General features: G+C 44.6%; 1 protein-coding gene across 1 annotated transcript in view; it reads left to right on the top strand.

Annotated features, from left to right (window-relative positions):
• Positions 1 to 19083, top strand: part of YIF1B (Yip1 interacting factor homolog B, membrane trafficking protein) — a 56094-nt gene that overhangs the window by 10340 nt on the left and 26671 nt on the right. The window contains exon 2 of the mRNA XM_086938223.1: positions 16299 to 16507. Within this exon, the coding sequence (XP_086794349.1) occupies positions 16299 to 16507 (209 nt within the window). The remainder of the gene's footprint in view (positions 1 to 16298; positions 16508 to 19083) is intronic.

Genomic DNA, 19083 nt, shown 5'->3' with positions numbered 1-19083 from the left:
TAGGCCGAAGATCTTCAAGGAGAAATGCATTTGAATACTCTCCCAGGCCTTGTGTGAACTCTTGCTATTAGTCCATATCTTTTAACTGCTGCACAGAAAATGCACCCCCAGCACACTGTCAGACTGAGGTAAATTAATATTTCTTGAATCGTGCAGTGTATTGTGTTCCCTTTCCCGGTGCGTGTGAGCTGGTGTCTGCAATGCTGATAATGAATGTCATAGAATGCTGTAGCCTAGGGGCCTAACATTAAATAAATGACTTAACCTCCCTCCTGAATGGCTTCAGACTCCTGTGTGAAGACCCTGCTATATTTTGGCATTAAGTTGTTAAGGACCAGCATGGCATGCCGGTACACTCCTGTGGGAGTTGGTAGCCGTTTCTAAAGAGGAGGCCTGTTGTGAGAAGGAGAACGGCCCTGTGACCATGGATGAATAGTCTGGGAAAATAAGAGTAGGGCCAGCTCCATGGGAATAGGAGCAAGAAATGAGACCGTGTTGTTCTAGGGTATACTGTGTCCTGAAATCATGGGAAGTTAAAACATTGCCATCTCAGCATTTGTCCGGTTTCTTTCACTTAATTACAAAGCAGGGTTATCTGGTATTCATGGAGTTTGTGTTTATTATGTGTCTTCTGTTAAGAAATATGGGTTGTTTCTCACTAACTGTGAGGTTTATGAGTTTGGGGAACAGTTTGTTTGGTGATTCCTACGTATTGACATGCAGCATATACACTTTATTGGTAATGCATGTTGGGTTAGTAATTTTCTGGGTAAATTGACTTCTGTTTTTTGGGAATAGCAGATTGTGTAATGGTTGTGGTGTGTTTAAAGCTTCAAGATAAGTTGGGAAGTTTTAAATTAACCATCAGTAGGTTGCTTTGTGTGTACTTAGTAAGCCTTTACTTTCCATTCCATCTGGAGTCTGGTTAGCAGTGTGGACTAAAGAACCTAATACCCATGTGCATTTTGTTGTGTGGATACTGCTGTTGTACATGTTTAAATGTCGGGGATGTGGGAACGATTAATACCCCATTGTGAGAGATGCAAGTAGAGTTCTCGTGTGCTGGTGTGAACTGGGGAGAGAGCAGTGTCCTGTCAGTAGCGGTTGCATGGGGAGTACCCCATGGCATGCACCGTTGGGGAAGTGTAGTACCCTTTCACGAGGACATGCACGGGAGAGTATCCTATGATGTTGTAAGTTGGGGAAGAGTAGTACCTTGTCCAGAAGTTGTATGTGGCAGTACCCCATGGGTGCAACGAGGGATAAGTGAAGTACGAGATCTCAGGAAGTTGCAACGAGAAGCACCCAGTGGAGTGGAAATGTAGGTAATTGTAGGTCCCTGTGATGTTATGGCTAATGGCCACAAGTTTGCCGTTCATAATTGTGTACTAATGGAATATTTGACAGGTTTTTTTTTTACAGGAGATAGTGTACATTCATGATTGCTCTGTTGTTCATTTTATTCAATTTGCATATAGGGCTTGAATTGGTCAGTGTTGTATTTGAATGCTATTTTTTAATATCTCTGTGGTGTGTTGTCCGTGAGTACTTCTTTACCCGCAGACATGGTTTGGTGTTAAAGGTGTTATTGCTTGGTTACTCTAGTGTTTGGTTGTTGGACTGTGCCAAAAACGTTTCCACATGTGTGTACTTGTAGATTTCATCATAGTGTTTGGGAGACATCCCAAATTCTTCAGTGCAGTTTCCAGAGAGTGTGGGACTGGGTGCAGATTAAGTGTTTTCTTCTACTTGGCACGTTTGTTTGACTAGCTAGTGTGACTGAGTGTGGGACTGTCCTTTTTATTTGTTTTCTCTTTTTGGGGTTGTGTGTGTGTTGCTTGTGGAAGATGGAAGACGCATGAGAGTTGTCGGATTTACTTTTGTAGTTTAGTAATGTCAGGTGACCGTCTAGTGACGTGTATGAGAGTGGTTATGATATGTTTTGAATAGAAGTCTGCTCAAGGGAGTTTTGAGTTAAGATGGTGCATCGTTAAACTTGCAGTCTTTTACTTTTTTCTTTTGCTTTTGCCTTGAAAGGGTAGACTTGGGGATGACTGAGAAACACTTTGTCGCAGGGTTCTGTGCCCTGGCTGTCGTAACTACATATCCTTCGTGCATTAATGCTACATGGTGTCATTGTGAATATGCAGGCATGTTGTGGTAAGGCCTCATGTCCAAATAGGTCATAAGATTTGCATGTTTTGGATCGTTGTGCAAAAGTTGTCACAACCACGTTGTCTTGGTTCTTTGTTTGACATGAGATCTGGTGATCATCATGTCTTGAACTTTCGCAAAATTTCTGTGGCTGCTAATTGTAGTCTTTGTGTGTCTGCTTGGGTATTGGATAGCCAGTTCCTCCTCACTCGGAGGAACTGACTTAACAACTTATTGTTTGATGAATGTGTTAACCAGATAGCTTGGCGTTTGCGAATTGTGAATCATAGCCCATGTATTATATGTGCAAGGGAATGGCTGTTCTTTTTTGTTTTTAAGACCGGGGATTGTGTAGTATCCTGTGCGTCCCCTTTTCCCTTTTCGAATTATATCTTTTATTGGTGCCAATCAGAAGTGTGTGTGTGTGTGTGTGTGTGTGTGTGTGTGTGTGTGTTTGTGTAAAGAATTGTATTGATTTTTCTAAGAGCACTTGCAAAAAGCAAGACTTTGCATTTCCGATCAGTACAATAATAATGTTACTTAGATCCCAGATGTGTAAAAGTCCCTGTTATTCACATTTTACTGAACTATGGCCCACATGCATCAAGCATTTTTGTAGTCGCAAACGGTGCGATTACTTAAAATCGGCCGTTTGCGAATGCAAAAGTGCTTTTTGGGATGCATGAAGCAATTTTAGAATTCGCAACATTGTTGCGAGTTCTAAAATTGCGGGTGCTTTTAAGAAGTCGCAGATGTGCGACTTCTTAAAAGCAATGCATCATTACTTTGACAAGTGGAAATTCGCAATTAGGGTTCCAAATTTACCGAGTGGTTGAACCACTCGGTAAATTTGGAAAAAGTGTTTAAAATGCTTTGAATGTTTTTTTTTCAACATTCATGTTTCACACACACATGTCCTTAGGACATGTGTGTGTGAAACATGATGCGAAAAATACATTTCAGGGGTGCATGGGGGGGTCCTTTGGACCCCCCCCCTGCACCCATGAAATTTTCTAAGTGCCACTCGCAATTTGCATTGACTCCTATGGGCCTTTTGGCCCATAGGAATCAATGGGAATTGCGAAAATTAACTTAAGAATTCGGTATTTCTTTGGGATTCGGTAAAAATTGCGATTTTTACCGAATCACAAAGAAATACCGAAAAAATAATGCATAGCATTTTGCACTTCTTAATTTGCGATTCCTTATTTTTCGCAAATTAAGAAATGCAAAATGACACAATGATGCATGTGGGCCTATATTTTTAGGTAGTGTACATACCCCGTTACCCCAGAATAATCTACCCCTTCCTTTCCAAATACAAAAATACCTGACCTCTTGTCACCCATTTTCACCACTCTCTAAACTGAAAATTAACTACCTGGCCTCCTGCCATACACCACCATACACTCGGCACCTTTCCACCCCTTCCAGCCCAAAGCAGTGCTCCCTGTTCTTACGTTGAGTGGAGAGCCAGCACCACATTGATATCGGCTCTGTGAGCGCTGCTTGTCAGCCTGGTTTCATTTCTCCTATCAGTGCAGGTCTGAAGAAAGCTGCACTGACAAGAGAAAAGGTAGTTGGTGCAGGCACACTGCCACTTGTTTGCTCCAGTCTCCCCTGGGTCTGTGGGGATCTGGGAGAAGGCAGGTGGGACCACCAAACACCAATCCACTGCTGCGCTCTGGTCTCCAGAGTCCTGGCAAAGTAGCGAAACAAACGGGGAACGAAGTGTTTCTGCTGGGTGGCATCACAATCGCGGAAAACACTGATGTGGTTTCACTGCAGTCAATAACCAAATTTTAATCTAGTTGTTCCAATTGAGGCTTCCAGTGGAAGCTGTATAAAAGAAATAAAAATAGTGTTCAATGTATATTAGATCACAAGAGTGTTGATCACTTTGTTAAAGACAATGGGGCAGAAACACTGCTGTAGGCAGGCTGCTATCCACTTTCCAGTGTCCTAATCCCCATCGTCTGATTCTCCCTTTCCTTGCACTTGACAGGTTCTATGGATAACTCAGGAAAAGGAGAGGGCTAAAGATCACGCAGTGCGTCTCCAATATTCCCATCCCAGCAGCCCCACCCGGCACCCCTTCCTCCTCCCATTTGTCTGTGTCACTGGAGCCTCAGCAGGTGGAAGGAGGAGATACTGGTCTGCTCCTGTATCCCTTTGCGCTGCCAAACAAAACATTTTTGCAGAGTGCAAGAAGAATCCGTTTTTCCGAGCCCAAGGAGCTTTCAGCACAGGTCTACAATGCTGGAGTGGGCCTTTAATGGATTATATTGCCTGCTATGTTGTACTGTAAGGCAGTATTGTAACACTGGAATGATGAGAGCTCCCCATGAAGACAGTGGAGGGGCTGATGGCAAGTAATGGCTTGTAAGGACCTGCTGCTCCAATGTTTGTTGTTCTGTTTTTCCCTTTTAGGTCTCGCCTGGTGTTGCAGCCCAAAGCGCTGCTCGCTTAGCGAGAGGTTTTGTGATTTTGAAGCCCCGCCCCTCATGTCCATTGGCTTGCGTCACCATTTATGCTAAACTGTAGCCTGCGATTGGAAGGGGGGTTTTGTAGCCGCTGCCCTTTTGTCTTTTGGGACAGCCTATCCCGACTGGATCGTTTGCTTCACGGCTGTCGTGAAGCAAAGGCGTGTTATCTAAGCAAGCTGTGATCCAGTCTGGATGGGCCATCCCAAAAGGAGGCAGGGCTACAGGCAGGCACAACGTGCCCCACCCGTCACTTACGAAAAGGGCAGTCTGGCCATACTTCTGAGCTCGTCATGCTCCGATGCTGCTCTTGTTGCTGTTTTCTTGTTTTTTTTAATTAAACTCCCCTTTCACTCTTCTAAAATGTTGCTGCTATGCATGCTGTCCTTGACCGAGTAAAAAATATATCCTTTTCGCCGATGTTATCTAACTTAAGACTCGTCAAAAAGTAAGACGAAGGCAACTTTATCACTTGGAAACAAAGGGCATGTTCGTAGCAGCAGAGAAAGAAATAGTCAAAGCTGGCAGACATCAATCCGTGCTGCACAGTAAGGGGAGGGAGTGCCGGGAGTTAAATAAAGGTCGAGAGAACACTTGTTGCAGTGTTTCAAAACCTGACAACAAAACTCTGGCTCCGGAGGCAGAGCATACCGCCTCCCGATACTTTTAGCACTACATGTCCCACCCTCCCAAGCCCCCTTCCTGTATACCCGCAGTCTGCAGTGTGACTTTGAAAGGAAAATGACTAAATCTTTCCTAGCACTTGAGAAATGGCGGGCATAGCCCCTCGACTCTTAAAGACCCCAACTGCATCCACCCTCTTGCGGATCCCTGCAATGCCTCTATGCTTTTTAACACTCCTTCGACGCTATACTACAAGCCGCAGAAGTTTGGAATTAACCACTGTTGATCGCTCCCCGCTTGTCCTCTGGAAGCCCCTCGAGATGCCAGCCTCCTGCTGACGTAGGACATCCCCTGGACCCCTCAGCCTACGAAAGCTCTGGACCTACAACAATATCCACACATCCCCTCCCCTCAACTCTACTCCATCGTCCCTGGTAGCCCATCACCCGCCCACATTACACACTGGCACCGTATGAGCCCCATAGGAACTGAGCATTCACTCCCAAGACCCCTGCCCCCCAAGTCCTTCCGTGGACCCCTGGACCCTTGCCTCTCAGGTTCCATACTCGCCCCACAACACGTCCTCTCTTACCTGCTGCAACAAGAACTTCAGTCAGGAGAGACCAGTTCACCAGAAATGTGCGCACTGTCTAGATCCATGAACGGCAGCTCTCTGCGGAAGGGGGCCGAAAGGAGGGCACTGCTGTGGAACGGAAGGAGGGCCAAAGACAAGGAGGTGAGAAAGGGGGTGGGGCATTAGTGCTGGCCAAGTGGGAGGAAGAGAGAATCCTGATGGCAGAGGGGTCACTGCTGACGTCCCACTGAGAGGGGCCGCTGTCGGGCTGGCCCTTCTGTGAGAGGGGCGCGAAGAGTGACAGTCCCAGCAGAGCAACTCTCTTCAGGTGACCGCTCTGCTGCGCCAGCCCCGCCTGGTATGGGATGTATACAACTCAGCAGAGGATCCGTGCTGAGAGAGAGGTAACCAGGGAGAGGGGAGGGAGTGTGCTACAACTTCTGGGGGAGGGGTCACAACTTCTACTACAGAGAGAGAAGCAGATGATTCCAGAAAGTGCGTGAGAAGTGATTGATTCCAGAAAGTGCGTGACAACACTAAGCAAGAGTGTGGGAAACAAAAACTGTAAGGGCCAAGTAAGGGGCAATGCATTCTGAGAGGAGTAAAGTCTACATACAATACTTCGGAGGGGTTTAGAGAGTTTAACAGACTTGCAAGCATTTGCAATGCAATAGGTCTCTCATTTGCGAGAGTTTAAGCCATTGGCATTTTAAATGATAATGCCTGATATTTATGTTTTAAAAACAAACGCATAAATAAAAGGCATTGTCAATTACAATGCCAAAAGCTCAAACTGTAGCAAATGCGAGACCTATTGCATTGCCAATGCTTGTTAATATAAAGCATTTTACTTTTAGTGTGCGGAATGTTCTAAAAGCCCTATAGCTCTTTTTCCTCAGTTTATACCAGGTGTTAAAGAATGTCTTCCTCTGTCTAGCCCCTTGCCTGCAGCTCAAGACTATAACTCAGGTTCAGGGTCATTAACAACTACTATAGCCCTCGGAAACGGGCTATAATGCTGTATTCACAAGGCGCATATATATATATATATATATATATATATATATATATATATATATATATATATATATATATATACACACACATATGCATGTACACATTTCTGTTAATAGTAAATATATAATGTGAATACCCGAAACTCTTTCCCTGCAAAGCTGATTTGAGGTCTGCTCCAATAAGAATAATTTTCAACTTCTTAGTACTGTTGGCATGGACACAGTTGGTGTAACCAAACACAAAGGACTGTTTGATCAAATAACTTCAAAGAAACAATTTTCCTTGCCCAGTTAAAAATGTAATATAATGCCCCAGTTCCCCCTCGAGTAGCCAGGTTTTTTTTCTTTTTTTTTTTTTCTATACAGAATCCTCTACGGCCTAACTAAATTTAACATTCCTTGGATCCACAATCCACTTTGAGTCACTGTTCCATTTCTTAAGCACCAGCAGTTGACATCTCCTTTTTGTTCCAAGTAAAATCCAGTTAATTTTGTGGAAAGTGTCCCTAGATTAGATTTCATTTCAAGACTGGAGGCTACCATTCTATCCTTTAATGCGACTCCTGCAGCACTTTAAAAGAACCGTACAACAATAAAACAATAGAGCCAGAACCATCCAGTCCATAAATATCCCCTACACTGAACATTCCTCTTCTTTTAATTGCTGCTCCTGGATAGATAATTACCTTTTCATATTTTTAAGCAGCATGTTTGGTAGTACCTTTCATATTTGATAATTACATTAGAGATATAAGTAGGGTATGGTGTGAGCTTTAGATTATAGTAGGGAGCTAAGCTTATAATTTATGGACGTGGGGGGTGGTTGTTTAGTTTAGAGTAACACCCAGTATGATGAAAGTAGCTGGTTCAGTTTATTTTGAGTGGCTGGTAATGAGTGGGATATTATCGTTGACTGTATCATTTATTCATTGAGATTGGCAAGATTGATATTATTTTGGGAGAGGTTAGTAGTTAAGAAATATTTAAGGTGCTTGTTGGCTTGGAAGTGAATAGGTTGGGAAGTTTTTATGGGAGTATGCAAGCTGAGCACGGCAGTGGTTTTGCTGTTACTGGCGCAATGGTGAATGAAGTAGTAGTGAAGAGGCTTATACAGCATGAGATGAGGAAACCGTGGAGAAAAAAAAAAGACAAGACACGTAGAAGACATTGTTGTGTCAAAATGCTAAAGATGGCTTGAATGCCATTACAAAGAAGGGTGTCCTTGGCAGCACACAAAGATCAGGTGTACTTGGCGGCACCATAGAAAGAGGACTTTGAAGGGGAGATGAACATGTCTGAGAAGGAGACGGATGAGCATGTATTGGATTTGCATCAGGATGATAAGTTCAGTGAGTATTTTGAGGCTCTTAAGGTGGAATGCTCATCAGAGACATGTTCACTCTCTTGAATATAAAGCATCCACAAAGTGGTGATTGGTGGCCTATTGATCACATAGGGAAATGTATAAATGAATGGAATAGCAAACCCTTGGATAAGGATGTGCGGAGAGTGATGAGGGCAGAGTGCTCAAGGCCAGTCATTAATGAGAAGGTGTGCAATACGCCAACTTTGAATCCAAAGCTTATTCGTTTTTTGCTCCGCCAAAAAAAGGGCAAGAAGGTTCCATGAACATTTGCCAAACCCAGGTTTTGGACGTTATGGGTCCCTTGGCCAGTATATTACATTTGGCGGAGGAGGCATATGTAATTGAGGAGCCAGTTGATTTGGAATTGCCTAGAGATGGAGTCGGAGAGTTGTGGTCATGTTAGGGAATGCTAATGCTGGATTGTTGGCAGAGAGAAGAATGGCAATTCTGATGAAAATAAGTCCCAAACTGGGGGGCATGGCACAGAAGGAGGCTAGCGAAGATGCTAAAGGGTTGCTTTTTTCAGAGAAGGACTAGTAAAAAAGTATTGTGATGTTTTTGAGTATTTCATCGCCTTGGATAAGGTGCAAGGGAGCATGAGATAGGTGTTTGGAAGTGGTGTTTTTGGCAGGGCTAACAGGAAGGGACCGACTACTGGCCGAGGAATTCAAAGGTCCCAGTACAATTTCCAGTATTGCAACCAATTTAGAGGAAGAGGTTTCCAATCATCCTCAGGTTTTTACCCTAGCAAAGGAAGAATGGGTAGACCAGGGTGAGGAAGGTTCACGAGGGGATGAGGCCAGCTGATAGGTGACGGACCAGGTGAGTATGGAGACTATTATTGGTTCAACAAGAAGAAAAGTAGGAGGACGTTTGAGTCTTTTCACAGGAGAATGGAAAAAGTTACAGCAGGAGCCTAGGGTGTTAAAAGCAATACAAGAGTATGCAATAGATTTTGTGAGTTACCCACAACCAGAACGAAAGCAAAGGGAAATAAGAACGCCAGAGGAACAGTAGCTGATTGTAGATTCAGAGATAGTCACTAATTCAGAAAGGTGCTTTAGGGAGCATAGAAGAGACGGCCAAGTGCTTTGTGAGCAAAATATTTTTAGTCAAAAAAAGAGACCAAGGATGGCGGATGGTCATAAACCTAAAAGCTGACCAAGTATTTAGTATACAGACATTTTAAAATGGAGGAAATCCACTGTCTGAGGGATCTGTTGATGAAGAAGCATTGGCTAGTGAAATTTGATCTAAAAGATGTGCATTTCACTGTACCAATGGAGGAGTGTCGAATATTTGTAGTTCCGTTGGAAAAATAATCTTTATCAGTTTCAGTGTCTCTCGTTTGGCCTGTCTTCAACACCTTGGTGTTTCATGAGGGAGGTTATGTCATATTTCCATTGAAGGGTAATGTGCATGAATACTTACTTAGACAGCATTCTTATAATGTCACAGGATCAGAAAGAACCGAGAAAGGAGTTGATGTAGGTGTTGAGAAAGTTGAGTACTTAGGTTTTTTAGTGAACGAGGAGAAATACTTATTAGTACCATCTCCGAGGATGGAATTTTGGGGTTTCCAGGTAGATACAGTAGAGTATGTTGCTGCTACCAGAAAAGAAAGTAAAGATGACAAGTGCCATCAGATTCTGAAAAGAGTTTTTAACACTGAGGAATTTGGCAAGGATAGTTAGTTTGCCATCTTCAATACAGGCCATATTTCCAGGACCCCTTCATTATCGAGCTTTGCTGAGGCCGATGAAGTAGGCCATGAGAAAAGGCTTATAGTATGGAGGCAGAATTTCTTTGAGTGCGGAGGCGAAGGAAGAGTTACTATGGTGGATAAACAATATGGAGGTCCGGAATGGGCACGCAATTTTTGGAAGTGCTCCAAATTTTGGTCTAGAGACAAATGCAAGTTTAAGTGGATGGGGACGGTATTTAAGGCAACAACAGACAGGTGGAGTTTGGTCAAAGGAATGGCATCTGTGTTGATGAAGGTGAACAGTGTGTGAGCAGTGGAATATATCAACAGATTGGGGGGGGAACAAGATCCCGTGATTTGGCGAATTTGGCAAAGGAAATTGGGGATTTTTGCTTGGAGCACAGAAAAGCAGTGGAAGCGGAGTATCTACCAGTGGGTTTAAATTTAACCACATATTGGAATTCGAGGCATTTGAGAGCTTATAGCGATTTGGATGTTGGAACAGGTTTGTTTTTGCAAGATAGACTAGTTATGGGGTGCACTGGTGGGGGGGGGGACATATTTTCAAGTCCTCTGACTTACCACATAGAGAACTAGTTCATTTGGATGCTGGGTCCTATGGCATCAGCGATAGATGCATTTCAGAAGGTATGGAAAGGGAGAAGAGCCTTTGCTTTTCCTCTTTTCGCGATAATACAGAGAGTGCTCTTGAAGTTGAGGCGGTAGAGGTGTCAGATAGTGTTGGTGACACCGTTTTGGGTGTCGCAGGATTGGCTCTCAACGGTGATGGAGTTAGCATGTGCAGAACCTATTATGATTCCAGCAAGGGAAGGACTTCTAAAAACAGCAGAAAGAGAGGATCATCCTTTGGTACAGATCAAGGTGCTGAACCTTTTTGTTTGGAGGGCATCAGGAGATCAAGCTATCTCAAGGGACTTTCGATTAGGGTGCAGAGTTGCTTGAGCAGTCCTGGGCACCAGGAAATAGGAGTAGTTATAGAGAAATTTGGAGAATATGGACTACTTGGTGAATGAAGAGTTTGAATCCAGTGGAGGCTCCTATAGTGGAGGTAATACATTTCTTTGGTAGAGAAGTTTTGAGAATGATTGGATATTGCACCATTAATTGTTACAGGTCTGCAATTTCTGCCGTCATTCACATGTAGATGATAGGTTGGTGGGCAGAAATGTTATGGTGTGTAGAATTCTAAAGAGAATGAGTTTGAAAAGGCCTCCTAAGGCACGCTACAGTGTGTTGTGGGATGTCAATGCAGTGTAGTCACTGTTTTTGACTTGGCCTGCGAATAGATATTTGATTTGAAGAGACTTTCCAAAGAATTGGTACTTTACTCTTTTTTAGTATCATTCAGGAGAGTTTCAGATGTGAAAGTGTTAGAGTTAAATAACAAGGTAATTTGGCCAGACTGGGTGTATTTTGAGATCTGGAAGAGAACAAAGACAATGTCGGAGTCAATTTATTATCCGAGATTTCCAAAAAAAGAAGTTGTGTGTAGTGAATTGCATGAGTGAAAATGGGAGCAGAGTATTTGAATTTAGAAAACATGGGGAAAGTCAGTAAGTGGTGTCTTACGTAAAATGTTATGGTGTGCTAAGCAAAGCAACGATTACAAGATGGGTGAAAGATGTCTTGAAAGAAAGTGGTGGTGTTCAAATCGCACTCTTTGCGAGGAGCGATGGTGAGCAAGTTGCATTTGTCTGGGGGTTGGTTGGAGGAAATTTTAAAGGCAGTTAATTGGACAAATGTAATTATTTTTGAAAAGCATCATTTTAGACCAACAACACGTTTCAAATGTTGTTTTGGAGGGTTTCCAACATGCATAATTGTAGCCTCCGTCCTTGAAATGAAATGGCGATTCTCCAAGCATAATGAAATGAGAATCAAGATTTCGAGTGGAGAATTGCCATTCTTTACCTGCTATTGTAATGTACTGCCAGTTTTCATTACATTCTTTAGACAGTTCCTGCTTCTCCAATAAGACAGTTTATCTATGTTAGTCAGAGGGTTGGCACCAGATGAAGAGTGCCCTTCACACAGTGGTGGGTTTCCATAATTTTCTTGGTTGTAACAGAAGGCCGGCTCAAAGGTGGCTGCTGAACCTAATGGGAGCTGGGCGCAATTTTGTTTCATTTATACATGCACCTGTATAATTCTGACTTGGAGGCATCACCTTGCACTTATCCACATTAATAATCTTCTGCCACAGACCTGCTCGTGTTTCAAGCGAGTCCATGTCCCTTTAAATAAAGATTGTGTCTTGCAGTGCCTTCCATTGACAGTGATCCAAAGTGGATTAGAGTAAACCTTCATGTTTAACTACGAATGTTACAGCTAGACCCAACATGGAAAGTTCTGAGCGTCCATTCCATGCTACTCACCACTAAGAAGCTGCAGCATTATTCACAATCATCCCTGAGCTTTTGCCAACACATTGGGAGTTAATCTGCATAGTCGCTGCGATTAAATGTATCCAATAACTAGTTATCTTTTTATATGTCTCAATTTAGAGTAGCCCTTTCTTATTGATCAGTTATAGTTTGGGAGTGATTGCCCAAATGGTAGGCCAGGCTGTTGACATCCACCTGGAAGGCTTTAATAAGTGGCAGAGACTGCCCTAATTGGTGTTTGCACTGTCTCCTTCTTGTGTTTCCATTACAATCCTTTAGAGTACCTGTGGCTTAGCATACCATTTCCCAACCTGACACTTCATGCATTTATTCTTTGTGGTCCGAATGAAAGAATAGTGAGGGGAAGTAAGTGTGACTGTGTTCTTTGGAGGTTAAGGCATCCCTATTTCCATTATCAAATACCCTTCCTAGAAACCCCCTTTCACCCCTTCTTCCTATCCAAAACCAGTTCGGTCTGCATGTATGGACCATGTTTGAACAGGACGTGGCAGTCTATTCAACAGATTAACCCAAGCTACAGGACACCCACTAGCCAAAGTGCCTTTGTAATCTTTGGCCTGTCCGTTTCTCAGCTCACTTCAGCTACTTGCGAGAGCGGATGTTCACTTTTTGTGTTTATTTTGAAGACTTAAAAGCTCACAGATGCCAACAGAGCTTTGCCATAGAGACCCCTATGGTACAGATTGCTTGTTTATCTGGATCAACCTTCTTACAACAAAGCGGGTCCAGTGCACCAGTGTTGCACCAAAATGACCAGCCACGCCCTGAATTGCATAGGCACGTTTTGCAATAAGTTGCAAAATTAAGGTGTATTACTGGTGACTTGCCCAAAATCTCCTGCCCATGCTTGGTATTGCCTCTTAAGTCTCCGCAGGGTGGCACAGCCCTTTTAGAGGCTGCCAATCTGTCTTGTGCGCAAGCCAGCTGCATTCATGGGCATGAGAAGAATGTTGTCAGTTTGTATCTACCTCTGCACCTTCTGGCACTAATAGGGATGCTTTGTTTTCGTTGCCATCATGTGCCCTAAGCAACCTGCATACATGGATGACTGTGGATGGTATATACTGCAAGCACGACAGAACCAAGGGTGAATAAGAAAGTCTGCTGCTGCTGAGACCGTAATAACAATAGTGCACCACCGTGAAGGTTTCATTTCTAATACTTAATGCATAATACTATTCCGAGTCTTAGATGAACTTTATCAGTTTCCTCCGTGATAATGGAATCTGTAATCTTTTCCAGAGCATGTTCAACTCACAGATCTTAAGTTGTTAGGTTCAGACTTTGCACCTTTCGGATACATTGGACTTAATATCACTTCATCTATTAAAGAGACTGTTTCAAATGAAACGTAGGGCCCCGCGTTAAGGCACAGCCTAACATCACAGTTTTCTGGTAGCACACACCTATTGGGGACGTGCTGACAAAGTACCTATGCATGCATTTTGCCTATTGATTCCCATTTGCGTTGTGTTTTGTCACTCACATTTGCTTGCTTTGTGTTCACTGCCTTTATTTGTATTAGCTCGTCCAGTGTGATTTTTGCCCTTCCATGGAGTATAGCTTTTTTTTACCATCTCCCCGATTGGCTCCTTTTATGCTTCCACCATTGTCTGCTTTTCGGGAACTATTTTGTTTTTTCTTTTTTCATGAAGCACTTCGTGAGAGTGCATATGTGTGTTTTTTTTCTTTTCTTTTTCCAGTTGTCTCCCTGTGTGAATCTCTTCCAACCTCCAGTGCTCCCAAGTTGTTTCCTCTCTTGGCATGCAATCCCCTATGCTCCACATTGTTGTCTCTCAACTGAGTTCCCCACTCTTCTTCCCTCCTTGCTGGTTCGCCCTCTGCACTCTCCCCACCCTTATGTTGTTATCCCTAGCTCCACTTTCATCTCTAACCGGTGTGTCACCATATCTGCGTTGACGCTGTTGCTTTTTCCCTGTCCACCCTCCCTCCGCTGATGCTTTTCCCGGCCCACCGTCTCTCCGTTGCCGCTGTTGCTTTTTCCCTGCCGAACCTGAGTCTGCTGCCACATTTGCTTTCAGATCTCCTGCCCTCCCTCCATTGACATTGTTGCTTTTGCCTGGCCACGCTTCTCCTCCTTCCATTGCTGTTGTTGCCTAATGCCTGCCCACACTGCCTCCTTGGGCACTTAGTAATCTGTTGGCACCTCTCCCTCCCTCTGTTGCTGCTTGGTGAACTGTTGCCACTTCGTGCCTATAGCCACCCTGCCTGCCTGTTTTTTTTTTTTTTTGTTTTTTTTTACACCCATATTCTGTTCGTTGCCATTGTTACTTAGTGTCCACCCAAGCTCTGTTCCCCTTATTGTTTACCCCCACCCACCATCTGTTGCTGCTTCTCTCTCTGCCAACGGTCAAATGTATTGCTCTTCCCAAATTGCTGCTTTCTGTGAGGCTCGCCCAATTTCCTTTGCCATTATTTTCCATGCTTTAATTTTTTGGGGTGTGATCAGTCAATCTTTCTACTTATGTCGACATTTGTCTCTTGCGGGCAAGATCTGTACTCTGTTTCTGTCCCTCCGCACCTCACCATCTACTCCCTACTCTTTCATTAACCGAGGCTGGGGGGGGGGGGGGTCCTGACTGATGTACTGTGGACTGCTGAACCAGAGCTCTGTCCCTTGAGTACTTGTCTCAGCCACCGGCTCTCAGTACTGCAATTAATTACAGAAAATAACCGCCCCTGGCACAACGCCGAGCAGCGCTGCATGTGCTTTAACTAAAGTGCGCAGTGTCTGGTGAATCTTAGGGTGTTAGACCTGCGGACTCTTAAGACCAAGCCAGCAGGGAGCAGCGTGCATGCTGCCTGCCACTCCAGGTAAACTTTAACTGCATGGTGCATAATTACAAGTGCTCGTCTGCTTGACAACAGAGGAGGCTTATTATGCGTGACTTTCCATTTCATGCGGTGATGCGGACCACCGCACTGAAATGCATTAGTATCACGCCTGATGCGTGATACTTGGTAGGGCTGCCCCTTAACATCCTTCTACCGGCTTCGAAAGGCAACTAGGTGGAACAAGCTGTGAGACAGTGAAAGTAGAAGTAAATCCTCGAGAGCTGTATTTACTTTCTGTTCCTGGCAGGCGTTTGCAGCCTCCGAGCCAGCTTCAGCAAGAACAAAGTCGGAGGTGCCAAGGGCTAGCTGGCGTAGCGGATGGTGCTCATGGCAACCCATAATTCATGTCCATATTTCCGCTTCCGCTCCTGCCCTCTCCCCCACCCCTACAGTTGCTCGACTGTATCATGCCATTCTACGTTTTGAATATTTTCCTCTGTTTTCTGCTGCTAAGCAACTAGTAGTCGAAAACAGATGTAGGAGTACAATGTATTGATTGTCAAGGAAGTGCGATCATATTTCCAATCTGAGTGTGGGATGGTTGCTTGGTTACACAGATCAGTATGAGAGTGCTTCACATTATTTAGAAGGGCTTACACAGCTATTCTTTGGAATCCACATCCGGTTTTGCTTTATGCTATCAAGTTTTAATGGTTTTAGAGACAATTAAAAATATGAAATACTATTTTGTTGAAAAATAATCAGGATTTGTGTTAATAGATTTTTGGTTTAGATTTTCTTATAATTTGTATTGACGCGTGAATTTGTATGTTTTTGTTATTGTTTTTTTTTTGTTATACTTTCAATAGGCACTTTGAAGCTAGGTTTTTCCTGACATGTGTCTGCAAAAAAATGAAATCAATAGACTATAAAAGTTAAATGCCTTCCGACAGAATTGCATGAGTTTGATGCTTCATAATCTTTAATTGTATGGTTCTACTTGACCAAGGGACTTTGTGCTATCTTCGAGAAGCTTCTGGACTCCTAGTATTTGTCAAATTCACTAAACTGTTCTTTTCTCATTTTTCTGTAAATCCTATATAGCTGTCGAATTTTCTAAGCCAACTTTTCATGTTTTTTTTTTCATTTTACAGCTGCACAACGCAGAGCCCGGAGCATGGCGCCGCCCAAAGCAGATCCACATCAGCTGTTTGATGACACAAGTTCCAGTTTTGTAAGTCAAGGTGGCACGACTGGGCCCAGCCATTCTGGACAGTCCTTCTTCTCAGATCCCATGTCTAACCTTGCCTTGGCATATGGCAGCAGCCTTGCCGTCCAGGGCAAGGAAATGATGGACCAAAACGTAAGTTGAACTTTATTGTGCTTGAATGCATTTTTTAATTTGCTAAATGTGCTTGGCCTTTGAATTAAATCCTTTCTTCAAAAGGACCTTCTTGTGGCTGCCGGTCAGCACTGAAAAGTTAGGAGAGCCCTGTGCTTCATATCTCTGGGTAACATTAAAGTGTAAATTGCAGTGGTTGCCTTATGTATAGATGTTTTGAGTTTTGCCAGTTTTGATAAGTGGATTCTGCCTCTTGGTTTAACCTCCCACCGAAGGAAATGCTACATTGGTAGCATCAGCTCAAGCCCTGGGTCTTAAAAGATGTGTTGACTATGCCGAAAACAAAATGGGACTGAATTAATCCCATATTCATGCTAATAGTGTTTGAATATTAATTAGTGTGTTTCGAATGCTAGTCCCAATGAGTGATTAAGTCTTCATACTAGTGTTTTAGAGTACTGCTCGTTGTGTCTCCAGCAATGATGATTTTAGACTTGTTTCCAGTAAAGTTGTCTCTCAGTGCGAGCCCCGCATGTAAGCAGCATTTTGAGATGATTAGTTCCCTGCTTTGTGCAAAGTGGTTTCTTTATAATTTATTCAAAAACGTTGGACAGATAGATATCTGTGCATATCCACTCATTATGCAGTATATCACATAGTGTGCTCTCAACAGTTGGCCTTCCTTTATGCTTTTAATTCTCTCTTTTTTTTTTAAATAATGTATTTTTTTTCCAACCAATTATGTTGACATTTTTTTTTGACAATCCACTTTATTGGGTATATAAAACAGCAAAAAAGAATTCATTGGTTACAGCTCATAAATCAACATATACAGCGGATCTGTATCAATAAGACATATAGGCAGGGTCAGTCCATTCCAGTCCAGCATCTCATCCTGCATTACAGTAACGGCGGAGCATAAGACATTCAGTACAACAAGAATTATGGCGGGATCATGTTTAAACATTTCCCCCATATTTTGTGGAACAATTCTGGGGAGCCTCTGGATTCGAACAGGGCCGCCTCCTGGGTGCCGCACCAGTCCACCTCCTCCTCCACCCCTTCACAGTAGAAGCAGCGGCACGCGACCAGTACATCGCTATGTCCCTTTTGGCCACAGCCACCGCCGTCCCCAATAGGCGCTTGTCCATCCTGGAACCATCCAGGCCATCAAAGATCCCCAGCAGCATCCGCATCGGGCTGTGAGGGACCTCGCATCCCAGGGCTTGTGTGAGCTCCTGCTCCACCCCCCCTTCCAGAACCTCTCCAGCACCGGGCAGAGCCACACCATGTGGTAAAAATCAGCGGGGATGAGCCGCATATCGGGCAGTCTGGGGAGGGTCGCAAGCGGGCACGGAAGAGTCGCTCTTGGGTGAGGCAAACCGCGTGTAGGTAGTATATCTGCACCAGGCGTAGCCTGAGGACGTGGTTCGGGTTCTAGGGGCCATGAGGGCGTCTCTCCAATCTGCCTCTTCTAGGGGAACCACCCAACCCTCCAATCGAGCGTGCAGCTTATCTAATGACGCAGGGCCATTATTCACTAGGGAGAGATAGATGCGGGACACACCTCCCTTGCCCAGGTTCCCCATCATCACCTGGGCCTCTAGCGGACAGAACTCTGGGAGGGAAACTGGTGAGGGGAGATGTTCATGTATGGCATGGTCCAGCTGCAGATATCGAAAGTGTTGGGCGTGGGGAAGGGCATAGCTCTGCTGTAGGTCTGCAAAGGCACGGATATGGTCCCCCACCCAGACGTCTCCAAGGACCGAGATGCCAATTAGATCCCATCGGCGGAATCCGTTCAGGGACGAAACCTCCCGAAGCCAGGTGCCATGCCAAAGCGGCGTCTGACGAGTGAATTTATGGTCCCATCGCGCAGGGCGCCGCGCCAGGCCAGGAGGACCGTTCTAGTGATTGGCGCCATGGTCTGTGGCACCGGGCATCCGTATAGGAACGCCTGGATCTGCGGAAAGACCGTAGTCTCAAGCTCCACGCGGTACGCTGGGTCGGACCAGCCGCCCGCGTACCAGTCGTGGATGACTATCAGTTTAGTGGCAAGGTAGTAGAGGTAAAGGTTGGTCACCCCTAGGCCCCCATCGAAGGGGGTGATGCGGCTGTGCGCCAGGGACATCCGCGGCCGTCCGCCACCCCAGAGGAATCGGGACGGGGTCCCGCCAAGCTCGCGGAACCAGGTACGGGAGAGGGGGATGGAGATGTTTTGTAAGATGTAGAGGAAGCTGGGGAGAACCATCATTTTGAAAAGAGCGCTTCTTCCTGGGGGGTTGAGGGGGAGGGTTTGCCATTTTTTGACATCCGCCTTCATCCGGGCCACCAGGGGCGTGATGTGTAACGCCCACTCAAGTTCCGGCAGGAGGGCCACCCATATCTCAAGGTATTTAACTGAGTGGTGTCTGAGGGGAAGAGACGACTGCCAGTCATAGTACTCCCTGTAGGGATGCAATGGGACCAGTATGGATTTGGCCGCATTAAGCCGGAGCCCGGAAACCCTTTCGAAGTCAGCGAGGATTCGCAGCCACCTGGTGCCCGAACACGCTGGGTCTGCCAGGTATAGGAGCACATCGTCAGTGTAGAGGGCT

The sequence above is a fragment of the Lissotriton vulgaris genome, chromosome 9, assembly GCF_964263255.1.
Source record: "Lissotriton vulgaris chromosome 9, aLisVul1.2, whole genome shotgun sequence".
NCBI lineage: Eukaryota > Metazoa > Chordata > Amphibia > Caudata > Salamandridae > Lissotriton > Lissotriton vulgaris.
This window is presented reverse-complemented; position numbering and strand designations above follow the sequence as displayed.